This window comes from Denticeps clupeoides, chromosome 19 (genome assembly GCF_900700375.1).
Source record: "Denticeps clupeoides chromosome 19, fDenClu1.1, whole genome shotgun sequence".
Lineage (NCBI taxonomy): Eukaryota > Metazoa > Chordata > Actinopteri > Clupeiformes > Denticipitidae > Denticeps > Denticeps clupeoides.
Window position 1 is genome coordinate 6,204,446 of NC_041725.1, and position 25,695 is coordinate 6,230,140.

General features: G+C 43.6%; 1 protein-coding gene across 8 annotated transcripts in view; it reads left to right on the forward strand.

The window, feature by feature from the left end:
* LOC114768960 (muscleblind-like protein 1) overlaps positions 1–25,695 on the forward strand; it is a 77,211-nt gene that overhangs the window by 14,245 nt on the left and 37,271 nt on the right. For 7 of the 8 annotated variants that reach the window (XM_028961534.1, XM_028961532.1, XM_028961535.1 and 4 more), the window contains exon 2: positions 10,673–11,528. In XM_028961534.1, the coding sequence (XP_028817367.1) occupies positions 11,355–11,528 (174 nt within the window). In that variant the 5' untranslated portion in view covers positions 10,673–11,354. Of the gene's footprint in view, positions 1–343; positions 443–10,672; positions 11,529–25,695 lie in introns of those variants that run through there. The other variant, XM_028961533.1, reaches the window with a different exon arrangement.

The window sequence follows — 25,695 nt, forward strand, 5'->3', positions numbered from 1 at the left end:
GAAGGAGAATTCGGAATACAGAAAGATAGAGGAAGGTAGCTGGTTTGGACACAGGTGAATTGCTTGAGGGTACTGGCAAGGTTTTTCTGGTCTGATTCATCTCTCTCTCTCTCTCTCTCATACACACACACACACACACACACACACACAGAAACACACAGTCATCCAGAAACGCACACATTGCTTTCTTATAGATCAGTGACGTACGCTTCGTGTGTGTGTGTGTGTTTGTGCTCTGAAAGGTGAACTCTTCACAGCCGTTTATAAATTATGCGTGACATGTTTAGCCTCGCTGCCTTATATGGCAAGTCCTGTATCTCAGTTGTGTAGTGGCCTGCCAAGAGAGAGAGAGCGAGCGAGCGGGGGAGAGGAGCCGTGAAACGAGCGTGCAGGTTTTCACTTTCCATTCGGAAGCAGACGGCTGAGTCCGTGCTGAAACACAGTGAGTAAATGTTGCTGTCGTGAGTGTGTGTGTGTGTGAGGGAGTGTTCCTCGGTGTGTCAGTGCAAGCTGGCCAGAACTTTTATTGTTTTCATGTACAGGGTGCTCCACTGGAAAGTGATAATCTGCAGTTTGAAAGTTTGCCTCGGACAGCACGATCGGAGAGGACCCTGGCTGTCAGGCTGCATGGGGTGAACGGCATTGTGGGTCATGCTGCTCAGCGTTCCTGTGGGTGGGGGGTGGACGAGCACGAGGACGGGCGCCCCGTCTGCCCTGCATAATCGCACGGCTGCTGGTGTTTACACTGGAGTTGCCCTCAGGAAATGATTAAACTGCCGACTTACTCGTGCAGCCTGCTCCCATCTGACTGACAGCAGAACGTGTGTGTGTGTGTGTGTGTATGTATGTGTGTGTGTGTTTAAGCTCCGTGTCAATATGCAGTAGGTGCGAGGTTGCCTGGAATGTGTTAAGGTCTGGAGGAGTGCAGCGTGCATGTGTGTGGCTGTGTGTAGAGGGGTAACGGGTCAAGTTGAGTAAGGTTTATGTGTTCAGCTCGGTTGTGTCATGTGGACAAGCGTGTCTGTACCTGTTTGAGTATGAGCGTATGGGTGACTGTGTTTACATAAGCCAAGCTTTCATGCGCAGTTTTGGTTCTGATGCGTGCCTACACAATCGCACACAGTGCCGTTCACTAACACATGCCAGTTAACTCATTTCCAAATCTTTTTTCTGAGGGCTTACGGAATGATATATTTTAAATTAGTTTTAATTTTGTATGTAAGGTCATTTCACTATAATGTCACACTTAGATCAGATTATGCAGCCATTTTGTGTTTTCACTGCTAGGGTGGTGGACTCATTGCTCAACGTTTTGTAAAGTACTGCTGACATCTTATGACGGGTTACGTAGCAGTTCGGTGCTCTGTGTGCCACCTTCATATAATTATTGTTGGCTGTCCACCGGTCATTATAACGAGGAAAATGATGGACGTTAGTGTCATATCTGTTCACCCCAGGGCTGTCTGCCCTCTACAGGCTCATAACCTGTTCCTCTTGCACTCTTCCTGCCATACAACAGAACATTCTTAATGATTACAGATTAAGATGAAGCGCTCCTGCTGCAACAGGGTGTCACCTCCCTGGTGACTTCTTTGTCATATAGACTGATTGTCTGGAAACCATATATTTACTATTTATAAGAAAGCTAAATAAAGCACCTTGAATATTTGTTTTTGGTATCTAAGGTTAAACTTTTTTAAAATGTAGTTAGTTACACATTTATTAAACAAGTGTTGCATAAGTAGTACCAGGGCTCTTACAATAACACAAAAAACACAAGCTTATATCTTATGTATGAGATGAGGAACCAATCAGATGTCACTTAATAAAAAACATACTGTAGGTCGGTGTGATTAAGCAAAATTGCACAAAAGAAAGTCTTCATATACATAAATGATTGACACATTATCACTGAGTGTATTACCGTGATTACACCACAACTCATTATATATGTACATTTAATGTTGCAAAAACTTTAGAGATACATTCCATAATGAAATAGTTCTTTCTCTGATGCAGCTGTTTCCAAGCAACATCAAGCAAGCAAGATGCTTTCATGTGACGTTGCAGTCATATGAAAGTGAATTTTGAATTTTTGTTAATTGGTAATATGTGACATTTTCATGATAATATACTACTTTGCTTTAACCTAACCTTCAAATTGCACAAATTAAAATTTTAATTTTATGGTCACTGCTACAAAGAAAACCTTTCATACATCAGATGACATTCTAAGTTACATGCCACAGTATGAAAGGTCAGACATGGCCACCACCATGTACAAAAGTTGCCAGTTTCATAATGGCTAGCATAGCATGCTTGCATTGCATCCCATTTGGCTGCTGCCATAGAAATAACTCTTCTTTCTGACCATCCATTGCCAAGATTTTGAGAGTAGAAAAGTCATTTTTCATTACAGAATGGAGAAGTTGTCATTTCGGAGTTGGTTTTATTAGAATTTTAATGGCTTTAGCTTCATGTAAATCTATATTGAAAACTCAAGTCTCAGGAGTCCCCTCAGCCACTGCCAAATTGTCACACTGGAATGAATTTTTTTTAGCATCCTCCCTTTGCACAACCTTCACTTGCATTATCATGTTAAGTTCCTTGGGATGATGCTGAGCTAAACCTGTGATATGTATTCACTGTGTCACATCTTAATAAGCATCTGCAGATCTGCGTCCCCCCTGTCACACCCTCTAGCACCATGCTGATTAGAGTGCAGCAGGTTAAGGCTATTTAAAGGCCTGCATCCTTATACTGTTGGCCTTGTGACTGATGAAAGGTCAGCTTGCTTATTCCTGATAATGGGTGAGGGGTGGGCCAGCATGATCAGAGCTGTTCCCGGATCAGGCGTGAGGGCCTTTAAAGCCTGAAGGTGCAACCGTCAGTGGCTGGTTTTAATGAGGAGGCCACACTGCGCAGACACACTCCCACACTCAATTAGCCATAATGCTGCAGCCTCTAAACAACTGCACTAATTTCTACATCATTAGCGCAGACTGCCCTCTCAGCATGAGAGCAGCCCACATGGGCCAAAATGAGCTCACGATCACACACTCTCACATGGCAATCAGACACACACACGTAAATCATGTTTCCGTCACACTTGCGCATATACGTACGGACACTTTTCTGAGGAGGGTCACCACCCCAAAGCAAGCAAGGCTTTAAGAAGAATATTCATGTGATTAATGACCTTTCTTGTTTTTGAACCCGTGATGTAAACAGAAAAAAAATGCAGGAGGATTTTTTTGGACGAGTTCATCATTTGGGTAACAGCACGATTCCATCCTGGTGCTGAGCAGGAACAAAACAGGCTCCTTCTCTAGAACACAAGCAAGCGCCATGCACCCTAATTCTCCATGTGAGAATTCTCTCTAATTCTTCCCTGGGTGTCATTGGCAGTTTGCTGCACCTGTTTCTGTGATCTACACTTCACTTGCTAACCTTTTAAAAGATGTCAGATATAACAAATTAAGTTTAGTTCAGTTGCATTCAGTTATGGGTGTTCTTGGAACCAGAAGACCACAAAGTCACAGGTTCAAACCCCACTAACTACCATTGTGTCCCTGAGCAAGACACTTAACCCGGAGTGTCTCCAGTGGGACTGTCCCTGTCACTACTGATTGGAAGTCGCTTCGGAAAAGCAATAAATGATTTAAATGTAAAATGTAAATGTATTAAAACTAAAAAAAAACAAGAAAATAGTCTCAATTTGTTTTCTGGATGGCAGACTGATAAAGGGCAGACAAACATGGGGGAAGATTGTAACACACAGTACATAAAGAAAACGCTGTTTCAGTTTCAGTACCTGCATCATGTAAATGTGACAAAAAAATGGTTTTATGTTAATACCGTGACAGAAAAGTACTGAGAAAAACATGTCTTAAAAAGTCACTACCGCAGACAGTGCCGATGCTTATTCTTCTGGAAATACATGTAATTTCATGCAGTTGCTACATGGAACAGAAGACACTGTATTTGAAATGTAGAGAAGAAACAAAATATACAGTGACATTCACTGTCCACTAGACCATATACGGTCACTGAATGTGTAAAAAAGATGCTCACACTGAAGAATGCAAACACACTCCTCATCTTCTCTTTAAACACACACAAGCACACACACACATATTCTCAGCGAAAAGCTGATATGAGGGATCGAAGTTGCTGGAACATTTGTTTGGAAATGGTGGACATATGATGTGTGCTTTGTATAGGTATATATGTGGGTGGGGGGACAGGACGGTCAGGACAGGATGGACATCATGTGTGTGTTCTCACTAGGTGACCTTTGCGTTTCTGCTGTAGGTTAAATCTCTGTGTATTTTTTATTTTTTTTGCTGTATCATGCTTTTCCTTGTCCTTCAAATTGTGATGCCCTATGCAGTGTGTGCGTGTGTGTGTGTGTGTTTGTGTGTGTGTGTTCACTTGTGCTTACATCTCTCCTCCGGGGACCTCTGAAAGATGACACTGCAGGCCGAGGAATCTGCCATGAAGCCCGGTGAAATCGGAGTCCCTCATTTACCGTTTTCTGATGACCCTGTCAACCACGGTGCTCCACTCTGCTTCCTGTTTGCGGCAAATGTCCCCCCAGTTAAGGGCTCTCCCAGTCCCAGAGCTGAGGACCAGTGTTTTTTTGGGACAAAATATGTCTGCAGATTGAAGAAAGGAGATAAATGAGTTTGTGTCGGCAGGCAGCTGCGTCCTGATACCTTCAGCGCCAATGTTGCCAGAGAACTGACGTCTTATTCAAAAGTTTTGTTCTTTTTTTTTTTGCTTTTATGAATATTCATAATACACCTGATGTGTGGATAGATCCCATCTGTCGCTATTTTTTCTTTTGCTTTCTTTGGTTTCCTGGGTGATGATGACCTTGCAGCATTCTGTGTTAACGTGGGTACTGCGGCATGAGGCACCATGTCTGCAAAGCATTCTGGGAAAGTGGGATTGGATCAAGCAAGAAAAAAAGAGAGAAACTGATCAAAAGAAAACATCAGCGCAATGAAGCAGAAGTGAAGGTCCCACTGAGTAAAAGCAGAACCAGAATATTAAACTGTGTACTGACACTGTAACTCCACCCATTCTGCAATTCTGCAATTAATAATTTAATAAAGAATACTTTGTAAAATTAAATTTTGTCCATCTCATAGAAGTAGCTGCACGTTTAAATTGAAACCATTCATGTTGCAATGTAGGGATAATTGTTCTTTGATGTTTGAGCAAATATTAATATAATTACAGCGTGATTGCAGTGTGGTGACTGTAGCAGGAAGTCTACGGTGCTGGTCCGTACGTGCACCGCCAAGCATAATTAAAGTGCAGGGGGGAGTTTGGGGCTGGTGCCTACAGCGGCGGGCTGCGCAAAGGACAGTGGGAGGGAGAGAAGGAAGGTGGAAGGGCGGGGTATGAATGAAGCTTCATCTGGAATGCAGACAGCGGCATCTCTCCGCTGCTCTCCTCATATCCTCTTGTCTATGGAATTAAATATTTGGCTGTGTAAGGCTTTCATTAATTTCTCATCGTTCGGCGTGACAACAGCCATTTTCCTATAATGGAACTAAACTGTACCTCCATCAGGAGCTGCATTAAAAAAATACTGTTTATTAATAACACAGCAAGTGAGGAAATTACCTGAGCCACATTGCTACAAACACACAGATAAGTACCAGGCGTACCACAGTTTAAGATCCAAGGTCATTATGTGTATCGGAGGGTGCCCAGTCATGCCAAGCATGTTTCCCAAGTCTTGTGCCTGTGATCTGTGGCTGTAACTAGCCTGCAGGAGTGTATAGGCTAAGCCAGTTTTAAGTGAAATGTTGGATGAAGACTTTCATGCTATATTCAGTGCCACTAATAATCATCAAACTGATGACAAATGTGAGCTATAGCGATGGTACTAACGTATTTACACTTGTCTTCTCTTTTAATCATGCTGTAGATTTCAAGGGCTCTCCATATAGAGATTGTGCTTTTGGTTTGTCCTGAGGAACGTGTTAAAGGGAACGTAACAGTGCTTGAGTTCATTGCCAGCCTGTTTGTTCTCCAAAGTTCAGCTTTATGCCATTTAGCCCAAAATATGTGCCCTCCCCCCATGCGAGAAGTCATTCAAGGTGAACATATGGCACGTGGTGTTGGTGTTTTTCCCTCCCTTCCTCCGTTCCTCTCTCTTTTCTTCATTGTCCCTCTCCCTCGTTTCACTCCCTGTGTCCTCTTTAGACCCCTTTTGTCTCCTTTAAAGTCTTTTCTTTCTCTCTCGCTCTCTCTCTGTTGCTCTCTTTCTTCTGTCCTCTGTATCCCTCATTGTTTCTATCAGCTTCTCTTCTGTCTATCTCTCTTTTTCCCTTTTCCTCCCTCTCTCCTCCTCCCTCTTGCATGCTGGTATTGTTTTCCGATGCGGTGGGTGTGTGTTTGGGTCGGGTCGGCGCTGGGCAGAAGCCCTGCTCGCTGCTGTATAAATACATTTCCATGTGGCCGCGGTGCGCTGGAAAAACCACGAAAACATGTGCGGCGCAGGGTGGCGGGGGGCGAGGGAGGGGGTAGAGGCTGTGGCTCGCGTTTCCACCGCCACCGGACTGAAGTATGTTTACTCACACGCAGTCCCTCTGAATTCTGGGAAGCATCTTACATCAGAGCAGCGCATGTGGCCTGGCAGGACCGCTCATGCTGGCCACTGGCAACGCGAATGTAATATTAACTCTGTTATATTATCAGGGCAATAACAATGTTTTTCAAAGGGCGCCAGCAACCCTGAGGCGGGGCTTTGCCTTTTTTTTTTTTATTCATAGGGGTTTTATTTTTCATTCATAACAACATAACAGCTGCATTGTGGGGACGTTGCGCATGTTACTGGCATGATGTGGGGCTGTGGGTTGAAAAGAGAGGCAAAGTCATGTTTCACCCAGGAATTATCATTGGCAAAATAAAGCCCTGCATCAGCAACGAGCCCTGGCTAGTTTTAGCAGGAGGATTTGCACATTATCAGATGGCCAGCTCCAAAGAAGGGGAGGGGCTAAATTTTTACTTACCATGTGCATGTGTGTGTGAGTGTGTGTGTGTGTGAGAGAGACAGTGCACTCTGTTGTGCATGTAAGTGTTCATTCACCCAGTGGAACTTTAAAGTGTTTTGCACATAATGGGGGTTGACTACAAGAGACTATGGGGGTTGATCCTGGATATTTTTTCATGCTCTTATTTTTATTTAGGAAAATTTTTAAGCTTAATGTGTAAGAGTATTTGTTCATCTGTACTGTATTCATACATAGTATATAATGTATGCTCACATTATTCTTGAAGGTCTGTGTGTGTGTGTGCCCTTTCAAGCTTATTCACAAATGTCACATTAAGCATGTGATCTGGGTTTGTGGAATTTTGTTTCCAACAGGAAAGGCTGCTTTCTAGTTAAATTTGACTGGAAGGGAAGGAAGCAAAGGCTAACAACAGTTGCCTGCATTCATTTCCAATAACGCTATGATGTGGATAACTGTGGGAATGCGCATAGCAATATTTAAATACAGTTGTGTGAGTGTGTGTGTGTGTGTGTGTGTGTGTGTGTGTGTATACTTGCAGGGATGAAAATACAGTATGTTATAGCGATTATGTGTTCTATCCTCATTTGCACCTCAGGCATCATTACCAGTCAGAGTAGGCTGATGGTTTAATAATGTCCTCATGTGTGCTGTGTGAAATGATCTTATTTATTATTCATTTTGCCTCAGATGCTTATTGATGACCTTTTTTTTTTTTTTTTTTGCCTGTATTTATCAGTGGCAGTATAATTTTTCATCACTGCGACAGTCCCCCTGGCTTTCAGTGCTTTATTTAGGTCCACAGGAGGATTTTAAGCCCAATAAGGGAGCAAATCAACTGACAGTTAAAAAGTTTCATACCAAATAAGGAATGCCCCCAGGCAGAGTTCATAAATCTATACAGTGGAACAGTAAAATACTCAAAGATTATCTAATTATTTATTTATTGGTGTGTAATGGGCATTTTTTAATTATCAAGTATAACAAAACTGTCACAATGGCTGGACATGGCGAGGAAGAAGGGCGCATACGCGCAACATCACGAAACAGGGGTTTAATACATGGAGGACAGGACAGGGGAAACATCACCAAACAATGTCCTGACGGCGAAGAGACACGAACAGGGCAGCTTTATACAATTTTACACAGGTGAACACAATCAGGAAACATTACACAGGACGAACATAAAACTCCGGTCCGAACTCCGGACCGGGAGTGGCCCCTGCCAGACCAGATCATGACAAAAACATATATTGAAAGTCTAAACATTCACTGTGACAAGTGACCAAAACAATTACAGTGCATGTGCAAGGAAAGTGCAAAGTCACGCGCAGGCAGCGCTAGCTGTTAAGCTGGCATTACTAAAGCTGCCTTTAAAAAAGCTTTTTCTGTTTTTATTTCATTTAAATGCTAGATGTAGACCATCCGCAGTTGTATGATGGGCCACAATCGGCTGCCACTGCTTCCAATCAGCCAATGTATTGTTCTCTTTGTGGTGCCGATTCCACAAATCACCATGTGAGCTAAGAAGCGAAGTTTTACTGTTAAATAAAACATGGATGTTTGTTGCAAAAAATGACTGGGGGGCAATAAAAAATTAAAGAGTCTGGACCTGAAATGCCTGCTTCATGAGCTGAACAAAATTATAACCATCCACTGTGTGTTTATCTGTTATTTACATTCCATGACACCCACATCGGCTACATTTAACATGGTCTGAAATTCTGGTGATTTCAAAATATTGCTGAAAGTGATTGGAATTGTTATGTCTAAAGTGCCACAAAAGATAGTGACAGATTTTTTTTGGTCTTTATTACATGTAAAGGGACCATTGTTATAAAATTCATTTCATTGTTGCAAGCGCAGTTCATGGTTATAAAGGATGATTCGCTTTAACATGTTGCAAAGACTTCACAGTTTCACTTTTTTAATTACCGGGAAGTCATGTACTGCATCGTACACACATTTATTTTATATAAAAGTTTACAATAAAACTGCATACTGAAAATCTCCAGACTCATCTGATTACACCGGACATGTAAATGTATCCATAATTTAGCCACGGTCTTATTCCCTTGCGGACTGGTCAGCCAATCAGAGTGAATTGTGAGAAGCCAGTGAGGCGGGGCTTTGTTCTGTTGCTTTCAGTATTGAGGCTTATGGTTTCTTTCGGTCATTAAAGTTTATATTAGGTACCTTTCACCCAGAGCACATTTTCTATTCACTGTCTGTGGTATATTTGCTTTGTGATACACAAGTATGTGTGTGTGTGTGTGTGTGTGTGTGTGTTTGCATTCTGTTTCCCTCTATGTGTTCCTAAGCTCTTGCCCTTGACTTCACAAAGTATCCCAGCTACTGTAAATGCAAAGGATTCTCACACAGGCTTCAGCTTGTTGTCAAAGAGAAAGGTGTGTGCGTGTGTGTGTGTGTGTGTGTGTGTGCGTGGGAGGCTGCACCACTGCCTCACAGCAATGCTCAGCGTGGGCTAATGGCCTTGTGAGAACTTATCACTGTGTGTGTGTGTGTGTGTATTTGTGCAGATGTGGGTGGGGAACCTGAAGGCTTAACCATGTGATGTATAGCCTCTGAGATGGATAGATAAATAGATAGAAAGATAGACAGAAAGACGGGTGGATGAACCACTCACCACACATCTCATTCCTGAAGCCTGAATACACCTCAGAATTACCCTGCATTGGAATAGAGGAAATGAAATAAACAGTCTATTCACATACACATTCTTATACACACACACACACACACACACACACACACACACACACACTTTCCCCAGTGGCATCATCAGAGCTGTCGCTCAACTCTATTGCTCAAGCAGAGAAAATCACAGACACGCAGAGAAAAATGCTCGAACACTCTCTTATGTGCGGCGGCTGGTATTAAACCAGAGATGAGGACGGGGGGGGGGGTGGCGGTGAGAGCAGGCGAAGATGGGGTTGAGGTGGCTGGGGGGGGCGGGGCTAAAAGGAGGAGGCGGTGTGGGAAAATGAGCCGCCAAATTGCCTGCTTCATATTTAATGCTCTGGTAATGGATCAGCCACTCGGTATTCTGGGCTGCCGTCTTCTGGCGAGGCTTCAGTCGGGCTGACCAGGCGTCAGGGAAAGGGGTCACCACCAAGAGGAAAGCAAGCACCGGAGGGGGTGGCCACATGCCTCTTACTTGGACTGGCTGTTTAAACAGTGGAGGTTTTTTTTTTATACATCTGAAGCAAGTCGCTTGCTAGTCCCACTAGTCCCGCCCCCATATATATATATTGTCATTTCTCAGCACCCTTCTCTATTGGGCACCATGACCTCAGATACCTTCAGCCCTCTAGCACCTGGCCACACGCCCGGAACGTTGCAGCAACACTGAAGGCTGTGATTGGTGATCTTTCGGGTCATGCTCTGTCTGGGAGAGAGGTGTTCTGCCCTCTCTCTTTCTCTCTCTCGCTCTCTCTCTTTCTCTCCTTCCTTTTAAACAAATTTGCCATGGCTGGCTGCACGGCACTTTACTGAGAGCGATCCGTTGTTCCGTCTGATTTCCCCATTCCACAGGCGAGGTTTTATTTGTCTGGTGCTGTAATGGCGGCCATATTTCCACCCACGCTGCGGTGACCGCTAACTCTCTCTCTCCTCTACAGGTCGCTACTAACAGAAGTGCCTTCCCCCCGACGTCACCGCTGCTGCTTGGACCCCTGCTTCTAAAGCAGCCTCAGCTTCTTGCCTTGCCCGCTTCTCTCTGCGCGAGGACGGCCCCCTTCACCACGCACAGGGCCACGCCCGGTCTCCACTGGCATCGCCCTCCAAACCTCGCCCTCCCCGCCCTAGAGCCCGAACCCCTACCCTCCATGCAGCTTCCAGAGGAGAAGTGACCCCTTGCCACACACCCAGCAGCAGGTACCGGGACTCTGGGTGAAAGGGGAACTCTGCACTCTCTCCCTGTGGCCCGGCCGATCAATAATGACTTTCAACAGCAGTCAGCTTGGCCAGTTCAGCTGAGAAGAGGGGAGGATAGAAAGACAGAGAGAGAGAGATAGAAATAAAGAGATCAACCCCCCCCCCCCCCGCCTTCCCGGGGGAACGCCTCTGGAAGAAACCCGCCAACCCAAAGAGCTGCAGCCAAGGATGGGCAAGTGATCGGTGAAAGGCTGAGGAGGCCTTAAGCAGGAGCAGACGCCACAAGACTTGCTTTCATTTTTTTATATATAAACTTTAGTGCCATTAAAGCACACACTCGCTCAAGGACACACACTCAGACATCACGTATTGCCTGGATTTCATTTTTTTGGCTCCTGATATTCGACCCAACCCACCTCATCCAAAATGGCGGTGAATGTGACGCACATCCGTGACACGAAATGGCTGACGCTGGAGGTGTGCCGCGAGTTCCAGAGGGGCACGTGCTCCCGCCCGGACAGTGAATGTAAATTCGCCCACCCTGGCAAAAGCTGTCAGGTGGAGAACGGAAGGGTCATTGCCTGCTTCGACTCCCTCAAAGTGAGTACAGTGTTTGTCCCGGCCGACTGAAACCACTGATGCCAGACCACTTTAATATACTTAATGTTGCCATTGATTAAAAAAACCTCTCATGTGTAGCCACACCTTCATATCATAGAATAACTTGTTTTTAAATATGCTTGAAAGCTAAATATTTGGAGATACTGAAATTGATATTGGAGATGGAAAGACAATTGAGATAAAGGAAAATTGCCTATTCTGGGTCTGTAAAAATGCTCTGTAGCCAACCAGACTTGTGCTCTAGACTTGTGATGGCTTCACTTTTTAAAGACGATGTTCAGTCGATGATGTATGTGATGATGATACCAATTTCTCAGACATTTGGTAAAACTTCATTGGCTGCTTATTACGGAGGACCATGAAATTGGCTGGATGGTTGTTTAAGGGAGCTCATTGCTAGGAATATAGCAGTAAAATGTAAATAAAAATGTTAGTTCATTGGTTTATTAGTCCATTGAATGGACTGGTAATCGCGGGTGTGTTTCCCCAACTGTACCCCTTTTTTTTTTACATAATTCTGCATTTGTGCACCATGATGCTTGCTTACCTGCACCTACAGATTTTTGCTTTTTGGAAGGTGCATATGTGTTTTTTGTGACGAAAGTCTGCTGTTTTCCTTCTGAAAGTGATGGGCATGATGGGACACGTGGTTTGTTTCTGTGGAAAGCACATGGGAAGCAGGTCCAATTCCGGTTTTATGCTGTATTCAGTCATGAAAGAGTGTGGGAGACTTGTACGTATCATTATATCAGGCGGTAATTTCAGCATGAGTGCTTTCATGGGCCTGAACGAGAGAATGAAAACATACTATATACAAGTGTCAGCACATGTTCTGCTTGTGTGTGTGTGTGTTTGTGTGTGCAGAGTGAGGGTGGTGTTAATTCGCAGATATGACTGCAACTACTACAATGAAGGACCAGCGAAATTCGGCTTGTTTTTTTCCAGATTTTTTTCCGGAGTCTGGGCTACATTCTCAGTGAAACATTGCGCCTCATAAACTGGTGTTTTCTTACAAATAAACGCCAGTAATTAAGTACTGGAGTGGCGTGCAATTTCCACATTGTAAACTTGCAATTTACCGGTTTAACATAATGCTTGATCACAGCAATTATGGATGAAAGGAGGGTACAGAGAATTATAGGAAATGTAGTTCAGGCCTGAAGAAGGGGCTCATGGGAAGCTGACGTGACAGTAGTTTTCATAAAAACAAATTGAGTTTGAGCATAGAAGGTGAAATTACAGAACATATATTTAGTAAGACTGCTTACTAATGAAAAATGAATGAATTATTACTTCAGGCGGCATTAATGGTGTTATTCCATTCATTCAAACTACGGTTCACTGTAGGTCAGTGGTGCATTTTGGGACGTTAGTGACAGGATGACGATGTTTCCCCGCCAAGAGCAAAAGTCTTGTGTGTGTGTTTGTGGATGGAGGAAGGTGGCTGGAAGTCTCTGATGAGTTTAGCAGGCCCCATGAGTCACAGTCTTTCCATCAGAACACATTGTGCCGCAGCACACTTCTTCTACTCTTGCTCAGACTGACACCAAAGAGAGAAACAAACCACTGGTTTCAGTGCCATAATACATAACCACCATTAATGAATCTGAGCCTCCTCCCCGGTAATCAGCTCTTCTTGAGTCAGTTCAATGGGCCTGGGGCATAAGACACCGATCTAAGCCTACAAAATGGATGTGAGTTGGTGAATTAATCCCTGCTGGGGTGAGGTGAGCTGGATTTTTGGGGAAGAGACGGATCGGGAGACAGTGTCTGGCAGACTGCTGAGGATGTGCTGGTGTTTCTGACAGTGTTCCTGGCACACAGGCAGGGTGTCTCTATACAGCCCGTTGAGCTCTGTAATTTTCCGCCTATTTCAGTGCTGGCAGACGCGCAGGAGCTCCCACAGCACAGTTATACACAAGCACACAACAGTGCTCATGCCCTGACCTGACAGGCCTAAACATTCGTAATACTCGAACGCATGAAGCTTTCATTCACAGCCATGTGATGACAGCGCAATGCACATTTTTATCCCTAAAGGCAACACCACCCTTTAACCACCTGGAACTTATTTTTTTTTTGCAGTAGATTACCCTGAATATAAGATGACCTGCATTTCTTCAGGACCAGTTATTATTTAGTTTTTTTCAATCACACATAACAGAGCATCCAAACAGAAAGTCACTCAAGAGAGCTGTGTAGGCAGTGTGTGTGTGTGTGTGTGTGTGCCATCTTGCTCCCCTTAGCAGTACAGTGTGGGCTGCTCTGCTAAAAGACCTGGGTTGTGCTTTGGGGAAGAAAGGCACAGTGTTATGCAGACAGGTCAGGCAGACGGCAGCCGAGGTTCAACATAAAGCAAACAGAGCCTGGACGGGAGAGCCAGGGCGCGCCCCCACAGTCCTCTCCACGGCAGGTCTGAGATCAGCTCACAGTCCGCTCAGCTCCAACGGGACGGAGACGTACCTGGTGCAGGATCGGCCTCTGGGTGGCTCCTCTAGTCTGGACTTCCAGACATGCTGGCCCCTTACAGGGCACCTCTACAGACTCGTCCCCTCCTTCCCTCCCTTCCTCTTTCCAAACTGACAAAATGATAGATCTCTTTCCATCTGTGAGCAACTGAACATTCTAGAACATTCTGGAAGAGAGAGGGGAAGAGAGGAGTAGCAACAGATGACCACATTGTCTCAGATTTGCCTCCTGCCCATCCTTCCTGCAGAAAAACAACAGCTTGCCAGTATGAAGAAGGGAGGGGGGGTGGACAAAATGGAGAGAAATGGACAAAAATGATGGTAGAGCACTGCAATCAAAAAGCTTCATGTCTCTTTTCTATCGTGAGAATGTTCCCTCATGTGCATATGAGCATATGAAGAAAGTCGCTCACAGCAGGATGTCAGACACGCCCACCAGTCAGAATGGTGAACCCCTCTCTCCCAACACACATTTTGCCTGGAGAAGTTCAAGTTAAGATTAAGAAGTGGACTGCCTGATAGTTTCCCCTTTCCAAAATACAGTAAGCTTTCCACACCTTATGTGTGAGCGTAATTATTTTTAACACCCCGGTCTATCAGTACATCTCAGGCAGATGCCAGATACCTCACTCTTTCATTGTTCAGATTTGCTGCAACCACTAAACGTATTTAAATGAGAATTAGGTTCCTCCGGTACCTAATCTTGTCAAGCAAATTATCTTAAAAAAATCTAATTTGAACTGTCCAATCAGGCAACACTGACTCTGTCTCCTGCATCCTCGTCTGTTTTTTGCTCATTACAAAACTTGTTGGGACCGTTTCCGCTACCAAACCAATAGACATAGACGCTTAGGGATTCTATTCAAGAATTCTGATTGGTACACTAGTGAATCTGACATTCGCAAACATCCCCAAATGTCCCCAAACCATACCCCAGCATCTCATGTTAAATGAGAAGTGAATGAATGATGCAGGTGTGAATTTATGGAGTTTATTTCCAGCCATTTAATATATAAATGTACAGACATAACCCACACAAATAGTCGGTGAGATGCAAGAAAAGGCGGTTTCAGCTGACTAGGGCCAGTGGCTTTAGTAGTTAAAAATAGTCATCAACTCTGAAGACACAAAAATAAAAGCCTTTTTAAAAATATAAACTAATAAAATCATCTTATTTATGGAATGGAGGACTGCTGATGTTGTCCAATTTCACATATGAGGGGATCCAGTGAAATGGCTGAAGTGAATTGGATGGTCATGTGAGCCTTCCTCCAATATTGGAGGCCTACCGAGGAGCTGTTGAGTTAATATAGGATGGATGAAAAGTAAATCTTGTGGCATTTACATTTATAGAACACAATAAATGTTGAAATACTGGGTTATAGGAAGCACATGTGTATGACTAGGCTGCTAAAAACCCTTCCCACAATTCTTCACAGATGAACACTCACCCACACTTAAGCATTTATTGAACATTGACGCCATTTCAACACAATATCCTCATTAAGAAAAGACAAGGAAAAGATGTAATATACCCACAGACACGCCTCTACTGCAGTATGGCAGTGGTGCTTGTGTCTGAGTGCCCTTGCTTCATGGCACGTCCCACTCACAGACATCAGACACTCATCTCCACGGGAACAAGAGCAACAGCGATCGGGATGATTAATGGTGATGGGGCGGTTACTGCAGGTGCCACCGTCCACATGACAGAGAGAGAAGGAGGGTGAATTGGAAGGTGGGCTAGGCAAGCGAGGAGCTACAATCGGGGAAGCTGACATATCAACAGAGTCACAATATTTGTAGAGGACCAACAGAGGAACATGGTAAACTGTACATGTGTTGCCAGGGGACATTTAATCAAAATGTTCTGTCTCCAGTAACCATGGACAAAGTATAATTAGCCAGGAATATAGTCAATCCACTTTACCTGCTTTAAAGTATAAAGTAAGTTCACACAAACACACACACACACACACACACACACACTATAGTGTGTTAGAGCCATTTAAACAGGAGAAAGCAGTACCATCACCGCACTAAATCCGACCTTCAAGCACATGTGCGTTCCCACACAGACACAGAGACACACATTCCATTTCACAGACAATGCTCTACTTTCTGAGAGTGTCGTTACCCATCTTCAGAAGTGCAGACTAAATTCACATAAAGCCACTATGGCATCCCCTAACTCTCTTAGGTTGTAAATGGTCTAGTCCGATTGCCATAAAGCTGTTTCTGAGACCAGGACCCCAATACCATACCTTGTTTAGGTTATTGTTTTTAAGTAATACTGAGTTTTCATCACAGATTACCACAAGGGACATCAATATTATCTGTGGTTATTCATATATGGAGTCAGATTCCAACAATGAATTGATTTTTGATTAATAAGGTAACTGCTATGGTTAAATTAGAATTACGATTAGGATGCTTCGTCATGTGTCTGATGTATGTTCCTCACCAGCGTAATAGAAAACGGTATGTGTGTACGTGTTTGTGTGTGTGAGAGACATGCTATTGCACTACACATCTGTGTGTGTGTTACGTTCCACTTATAGAATATGATGCTTCAGCATGGAGGTGTGACTAAATAACACCGGTGCCAACACAAACGTGGGCATTGAGCTGTAAACAGCCGGGGCCTGTACAAGGCAGCAGCAGCAGAAAAAGAGCGATGGAGGGAGAGGGAGGGGAAGAGATAAGTGAGGGGAAATGTTTTTTTTTTTTCTTTTTAATAAATGCACATAGCTCCGGCCCTGACCTTTCCTATACAGAATTGCGGGGGCTTCGCTTCCCCTCCTCTCGTTTCAGGGACACTTGATTACAGCCGGCAGCTGAGCGCGAGCTTCGGCTCTCTGTCAGCAAGCGAGTGTGTGAGTGAACGGGTGAGTGAGAGAGAGAGAGAGAGAGAGAGAGAGGAGCACTTTTCACCACCAAATTCAACATCTGAAGCAAACACACAGACTTCAGTTGAAGCCCCTCGCCCCACTTCAGTTGCCCCCTGATCTTTGCCTCCCGACTCACAGGTAAAGACGAGTCAAGTAGCCCTAGACGACTGGGATTTACAACACTCCCTGGCGTAATGCGAAATAAACAGGGGAGGGAAGGAGAGGGGGAGAGCGGTAGAGTAAAAAGAAAGGAGGAAGGCTTCTTTCAAGGTAATGTCTGCAGCAGAAATGCAGCATGCATCGTGATGTCTGATAGTCCTGGGAAATATGCTCAGAATCCCAAATGAAAGAAGTTGTGAAAAACAGAGCGGGGGAATATAAAAAATAAAAAAATCAGCTCCTTTTCGCTCTTTGGAGAGGTAGCTCCACGGGGTTGTGCAAACCCGTCCTCTTGTGATTTTAAGCAGGTCATTTGTAAGCATTTGAAGCGCTGCAGAAAAACAAACATATTTGAATTAGAATGCAGCCGAGTGAGGAATGGAGGAGAGAGGGAGGACGAGCGAGAGAGGTGCATTATTTCTGTCTGGCCCGGCTTGTTTGCCAGCTCTCGCTCTCAGTCCCCTCGTTCACACACACACACACACACACACATTATTCCAGTGTGTCACAGTGTGTGTTTTAATGGCCAGGTGCCCACCTCCGCAACCCAAGCTCTCAGTTGTGACAATGCCGCAATGAAACAACACTGCAGTTGTAGATTTCTAGTAGGCAGAAAGTGGTGGCCTAGCAGTGTAGGAAGCGGCCCCGTAAAACAGAAGGTTGCCGGTTCGAATCCCGAGCCGCCAAGGTGCCACTGAGGTGCCACTGAGCAAAGCACCGTCCCCACACACTGCCCCCCGGGCGCCTGTCATGGCTGCCCACTGCTCCCTCAGGGTGATGGGTTAAATGCAGAGGACAGATTTCATGGTGTCATCGTGTGCTGTGCTGCAGTGTTTCACAATGACAATCACTTCACTTTCTAAGAGGGTGCTGTGAAGGAGCGCAGAATTATCATTTTTACTTAGTCTCCACATGTGTTCATTCATAGTTTTGATGCCTTCAGTGAGAATCTACCAATGCAAATGGTCATGAAAATAAAGGAAACACATTGAATGAGAAGGTGTGGTGTGGCCAAACTTTTGGCCTGTACAGTGTGTCATAAATGCACTCTTTTCAGAATAATTAATAACCGAAAAAAATTTGGTATCCTCAATCAGCTCACCAGTAATGAAACTGACTCAGTTCATTTAATTAGCCAGTAATGGCTCAAGTCAGCTGTAATGCTGGCTCGTGACTAACGGAAGTGACGTAATATTTGCTGAGACATTAGCACACCAGCTCAGGATCTGAAGGAAGACCAGCTCCGGACGCCTCATTGGACTCTTCAACGCTGACGCGGTTTTGTTCCATGCGGTCATTGGACAATAAGCCACATGAGCACGGAGGAGATGATAGCTCTGGAGATAATGTAGTATAAATGTATGAACTGCAGGCCGCTACTGCTTCTGCGTAGAGAAGATTCAGGTATCAGTTTCTTCGTTTCGTGACAGATGCACCATTAAAGTGAAGGTTGAAGACTGTGGAGAAAACTGCATTAAACCTGCTCCTCCATCCTGGTAGAAAAATACACAAATTAATAAGTAAATCAGGTTTTAAGATCATCATTGTCACTTAAGTGTGCCTAATTACCGAAGCCTTTAATTAAAAACAAGCCAAACGGAGCGTGAGCATCATTAGCCCGTATCCTCAGGCAGGGTCACGGCGGCGTATTCGTTTCCTTATCGCCCGCTCCTCCCCACCTCCGCGCGATGGCCTTCCTTCTGCTCTGCTATCTATAGCAGCAGCCCACTGGCAGCTCGGAGCCGAGCGTGTCTCAGTGAGAGAGGCCATAAAAATATATATATATATATACAGGCGGAAAAGCGGGCGTTTCGGGCCGCCGCAGGAGCGAGTGGAAATGTACCGGCTCGTTCGGGGAGCCGTGTCGGCGCTAATGGCGATGAAATCACAACGGGTGTCTGTGGATGTGACTGCTGTGTTCTGTCCGTTGGGGAAGGCCGTGTGTGGGTTTACGTGAACCGTTCAGTGTGTGTGTGTGTGTGTGTGTGTGTGTGTGCGAGGGCGTGTCCGTGTAAGCGTGTTACCACAGCTGAACTCGGGGCAGACAAAGGCCTATTCACGCTCGCCCCGGCCTGTACTGTAGGACTGGGCTGCCGGGCGCTGGAGACGAGTCAACACTGACTGCACAGGCCGGCTATTTCTGACCAAAGAGAGAGGGGGGGGTGGAAAAGCCACAGCGCTTGTCACACGTATGACTCCGTATTATTTCGTCAGCTCATGTTATTAATGCTAATTTGCTCCGGGTGCTGTTGCAATAGAGCGACTCGTGACGTCCTTGCCAATAAAACATTACTGGATTAACAGGGAGATGGAGGGAGCAGAGTCATTAGGAAAGTGCTAATTAGCGAGCGTAACGCTGCAATCTTGCACACTTTTTTTTTGTTTTTTTTGTTTGTTATTAAGACAGCATTGATTAACGATGATCAATCCACAGTGTGTGTGTGTGTGTGTGTGTGTGTGTGTGTTTAGCTGAGTTGCCAGGTGGGATCATGGTGGGGTTAAGTGGCATATCTTGTCTTTCCTCTGATGTTGATTCCAAATGTACCTCCACCCACAATCTCCCTCTTTCTCTTTGCCCTCTGGCCATCATTCCTGCCTTTTTTTTTTTTTGCTTTTTTGCTCAGACAGGTTTTTGTGTCGTCTCTGTTTGAGCTCGGTCTCACTGCGTCTTGTTAAAAAGACGTTTCGCTGTTGTGGTGACTGCAGGTTTGAAGCGCGCTGCTCTCTGTTCAGTTTGGCTTTCTGTGTCCCGTGTTCCAGACGTTCTTGCTTTCTTCTGTGAACAGAAGCGTCGTTGCATTTTAAATGCTGTTGTGAAATAAGATGGGAATCAGAATTGGCCAAAGCTGCAATAAATTGATATTTAGCTCAAAATCACAAAATATTGTTGAAATATTAAATTTATTTTACAAGTTCTAAAGTTATTTTACATTACAAATGGAATGAAAGTCAAGGTTAACAAGATGGATGCAGAGACTTTTAAATTTCATGTGCAATTTAATTTAGAGTAAAACATGTGAGTTTATATGTTACGTTTCAGAACATAACTAATGTTCTTGACATGAAAATGTGTTACGTACATTATGACTTTATTTAATATATATGAGAAAAGTAAATAAATAAGTGAATAAAACTGACAAATTTAATGTTGTATTTCACACCCCAATTTAGGCTTTCGTTCATTCTTTCTTTTCTGTGCATATTTGTTTAAGGAATACGGACACATACGAGGCAGAATATTTGATATTTCATAGTTGTTTTTAGCGTTTGTTATCTAGTTAGGTTAGCCATTTCAGCAGTTTGCATTGTTGCAGCCTAAGTTCTGCCATTTTTTTGCAGAGTGTTTGTTAGCATTTGAACATCCAGTTCTCTCAGCAGAAAAGCCGATTTTCAGCACATTTCATGATTTGAGCCCCAAGGGAACAGAGCGTTCAAAATGCTAACAAACCAAAAACATAATTATGTCAAAATTTGACCCTCTGTTCTGTAAAACTGCAGCTGAACTGTCAAGTAACTTTTCTTGTTTGTTGAATCTCATAATATGGCGCGCCCTTTCTGCTGTTCCAACATTTATTGCCTGACCCATCTAAAACACCTCTAAAAAAAGGAGATGTCTCACAATTCTGCCATGTGCTTTAGCTGGATTTTTAATTTTTATTTACATAAAATGGGAAGAAGGATAGCTGTCCGTGTTAATAAGCACACGTTGCCTGTTGTCCATAGGGGCAATAGTATTTTACACCAGTAACTGTTCATCTCCTTTTGGCTCCTCCCATTCGGGGTAACCACTGTGGATCAAACGTTCTGATTGTGCACACAAAGAACAACGTTTTGTGACATGAATCCCCACTGGCTGGGTCCCTTAAATGAAAATGCATCCCTTTCCACCCTTTGGGGCCTAGTGGGTAACACACTCGCCTATGAACCAGAAGACCCAGGTTTAAATCCCACTTACCACCATTGTGTCCCTAAGCAAGACACTTAACCCTAAGTTGCTCCAGTGGGGGACTGTCCCTGTAACTACTGATTGTAAGTCGCTCTGAATAAGGACGTCTGATAAATTCCGTAAATGTAATCATGTAAAGCCGGCACAAAGTTGCACCTCATGAAGGCATCTTTTCCATTGCAAGGTCACATCATGACCAAATCTAGGTCATTGGACACGTCCTTTACTTTTTCTTCACCCATCATTGTAAGCAGCATGTTATGATACCTGAAAGTAGTAATCAAATTAGAACTGAAGCATTGCCTGCTGGGTAAGAAATAATTGGAATCAACGTGATTTCTAAGACAATGTGCTGCATAAGTATGCATTATTTTTGGGTAAAGTGTAACGATTTCATCGGACACATAATCTAATAGTGTGCACGAACAGGCTAGTTGGATTTATGTCGCATTAGCATTGCCACTGCTGAATTTACGTTCATGTCCGGATCTTCAGCCCTTTCTGCGGCCTGTAAATATTAATGAAGGCAACAAAGGTATACCCTTGATCACTGACAGATTATCAAATTATAGTTCTAGTGTTGACCCAAAAAAAAGCACTTGCTCGAGGTCAGGAGTTTTAATTCTTCATATGCTGATCTGAAGGAAGAATCCCAGTTATTCGGGTGCTTAGCACAGCAGCAAAGAAGCAAGTCCTCTGTCTATATGTCAAATCCTGGCCACCACATTGTAACATGTTGTCCTGCGGTAAAAAACGAAATGCATGACTTAAGTAACCCTAGACTCACCGTCACTGAAATGTGGCATGTGTTGGTATCATTGTGAGGACATTTCACTGTCAGACATATGATTGCACACGTAGCAACAGACAGGCACACTGAGTGTGGGGACAGATGAAAAGATAGATAGAGGCAGGGCAGGTTTACAGACAGAGAGAGAGAGAGATGCACGAAAGACTTCTGTTACCTGCCAGCTTTGACCTCAATCTTCATGGCAAAAAATACACAGTCCAACATTTTCTGTAATTTTCTAAACCACACATTTGCTGAACAATGTGCGCGCACTCACACACACACACACACACACACACACATGTTCACGTTTGCCAATAAAAAGAGATCTGCTTCTCCCACTGAACAACCACAGTCATGTAGTCCACTTCCCCCTGTCTCATGCATTCTCTCTCCTCCTCCTTCTCCATCCTTTTTTTTTTCTTTAGATCCTAGTCATTTCTGCGGATCACGGCATTCGCCCAAAATAACAACAAACTGCCCATGGAGTCATTCTTCTGGAGTGCTAACCACTACATCTATCACCAGATCAGCCTGTCCAAATGATCCATGCAACAATTAAGGCAGGAATTCTGCCCAGATTGTCTGCGCGCGCACACACACACACACACACACACACACAGTGAACAAAATGATTCAAGAGATTCAAGATTGTTTTTTTGTCAGTACAACAGTATACACAGTATACCGTGTATTGAAATAATGTTTCACACAGACCCCCCATAGTGCAATCATAAAAGTAAATATATATGTATATACACACTAAACTAAACTATACTAACTATAACTAAAACTTAAATACTGTACAGGTTATCTCTATAGGAGAAAAGTCTAACTTTCCTGTACAATGAACAGGTTGAACAGGACATAACTGGACAACATCATGTAGTAGTGCTTGTAAGTGGATAAGTCAGATATTTCAAACAGGTCACACAAGACGAGACAAACAGGCAAAAAGAGAAGAGATGTGCAAAATGAGTTGAAATGTGCCAAAATCCTGTGCATAAGTCTGGAAGTGTATTGATGTTGAGTTTAACAGTGTTCTGGTGATGGCAGTGCATTGAGAGCTCTGACTGCTTGGGGGAAGAAGCTCTTGCAGTGTCTGGCAGATGCCCCTCCCATCCATGGCTTTTAACCAAAATCTAATGGGGCCTTCATCTCAGCTGACCCTGGCACTAATACACGATGCCCGAATTTCTACCTAAACACTCAGGAAGCATCTGCTGAAATCTGTTTGCATCACAAATACTAATAAATAAGCACTGAATGGTAACTAAGCAATAATGCCAATATCTGTCTATATATAGTTATTATACCTGTCAGAATTAACATGTTACTCACTGCTATTAATTTATAAATATTTAAAGCATTAAAACTAATTGTCAATTAAACAATTGTCTTCTGTTTACTACCTGTGCCGATTTTAACTTTGCATGTGCATTTTACATATAACAATACATTAAACTCATACTGTAACATGTAATATGGCTCACGACTTTTTGGGTTAGATGGTCTGAATGATCTGAAGTACCATAAAATGCGTATTGTGTGAACATTTTTATTTATTTATTTTTTAGACCGATGGCTCTAGTATATATATGTATAAGCAAACATGCTATATTCTGGAAATTAATAGCCCTGAAAGTATTCCCACTTTGTTTTTAGACTATACAAATACATGCAGGTGGGCTCATTGAAGAGGCAGCCGTGATTGATCTGCCGACCCCAGTCTGACGCCACAGACGCATTAATCTGCACCTTTCATGAGCAGCAGGCTGCAGGGATTCTCCTCTTATCTCCCAGGCTTATAACAGCACTGGCGGAATCAGACTAATGCCTGGCCACTGTTCCTGGCCATCAGACGCCCCGCTGCCGTCTGCGCACCCTCCAGCTGGGGACTGTGGGTGTTTCTGCTCTGACTCTCCTCTGTGGCATGTGCTGGATTTATCCTGGGGCGGTTCAGAGTCGCTGCTTACTCATGGTGTGGCCTGAAGCTGCACCAGGGCATTAAAACTACTGAGGATTTGGAAGTTTGATGCTCATATGCGAGGTTGGGGTATTGTCTTTTGTGTGTGATGCATTGGATCTGCACTGGCTGTAGAGGAGACAGGCAGGCTCCATTTGCCATTGATCCATTAGCACAGAAATAATGCTGAACCCAGACTCACTTACTAACACACACACACACACAGAAGTGTGTAAACTCCAGTGCTTGGACCCACATGATGCTGGACAGATGCTGTTAGAAAGACAGGACACACAGGAAGGATGGAATTAGAGGACAGAAGCAGCGTAGTGTCACCTAAGGGAGGGATTAAGATGGGCCAGATCGTTCTGTAGAAAGCAGAGACTGAGGGATTGCTCTAATAAGCTTTTATTGTTATGGCAGCTGTTGCTACAGCGATTGTGGCCATTGTCGTTTTTCAGTGGGGCCTAACATGATTAAACTCGTATTGTAGCCTCGGTTAGAGTCAACCCTTTTGCTGTTTGCTCACTGGGTGTATTGACGATGTATAGGTGTCATGGGGAAAATTTTTGCTCAGTGTTGTATTACACGATCCGATGTGTTTGTGGCCACCCTGGAACATTCTCTTCCTAATTCCCAATAGTACTGATGTTATACAAGGTAGAACAGCTACAGAGAACTTATTCTCATTCTGGTGCATAATCCTCTGAAGCCATACGATAACTTAGTTTTAAATGGCAATGTGGCACCCTGGGAGAGATTCATAAATGGTCGTTGTTTGACTATGTGAGTTGTAATCCAGATAGATTCCTTCTGTGTTATATATTATATTAGTTATTTAAGGTTTGTGGAGCAATAGATGTGTCTGAACATGGCGGGATGCCTTGTGCAATATTTTATTAAGATCCTAGATAGCTAAGTCAGATTGAAACAACATTGAAAAGTCGTCACATGCACTGACTCTATGCTGATGGCTGACGTCGATGCCAATTAGAAAGCAATCATTATGTTTTATGTTGACTCAACAGGAAATGTTGGCAGGTTGCACATTGGCATGCGAATGAAATGTTTTTCACTGATCCTCAGACATTATTAATAGATTTTTATGAATCTCTTTCAACATATTGTGATTGCATGTAGCAGCCTGTCTGACCATAATTCAGTTTTTAGTATCAGTAACTGGGAAAACTGAGAAAACTGCACCCTTGGGTCTACCAAAACATGAGCACTGCACAGTCCTGGATTCCATGAATTCCATTTGTCACATAGGAGTGTTACAATAAATCTGGAAACCTAAAATAACTTCTATTAGCAATACGAGTTCGTACCTATTCATTATACTGTGTTTTGAACAGGCACAATAGTCAACAGATACACTTCCACTCTACTATATGTATGAGTGACTTAATGAGAAGAAAAGCGAGGCTTGTCCCACTTCCAGAGTTGGAATTCTGACATAAGTAGCATTACAAAAGAAATTTCCGACTCTGTGGGTGGAAATTCTCATTTCCAAATACAACTGGAATGTGTACAGGCAGCACAAGAGGGCAGGGAGCTGGAAAAGAACAAACATGTGGAGCAGCTGAGCAAACCACTGCTATTCTCAATCGTAAATTCATAAACCATGAATAAATAAAGTCCATGAGACTGGCATGTTATATTTTAGGGTAAAAGAGCATCATGATTGAATAATGATTTATTTTGCCAAGTCACAACTACCTTGTAGTAGATAGATGGTATCCAATACTTCTGATCTCTTTGATGTTTACAGTGATCTCCACCATGATTTTTTCAAATCCAGACCTCGAATCTTGGCTTGGTTTTTAGGACAGCCAATGAAAGTAAGAAGTTACCTAATTGACTTACAGGAGAGCCATCCATTGAAGAACATAGATTCACTGAATAATGAACCTGCTATTCCAGTTA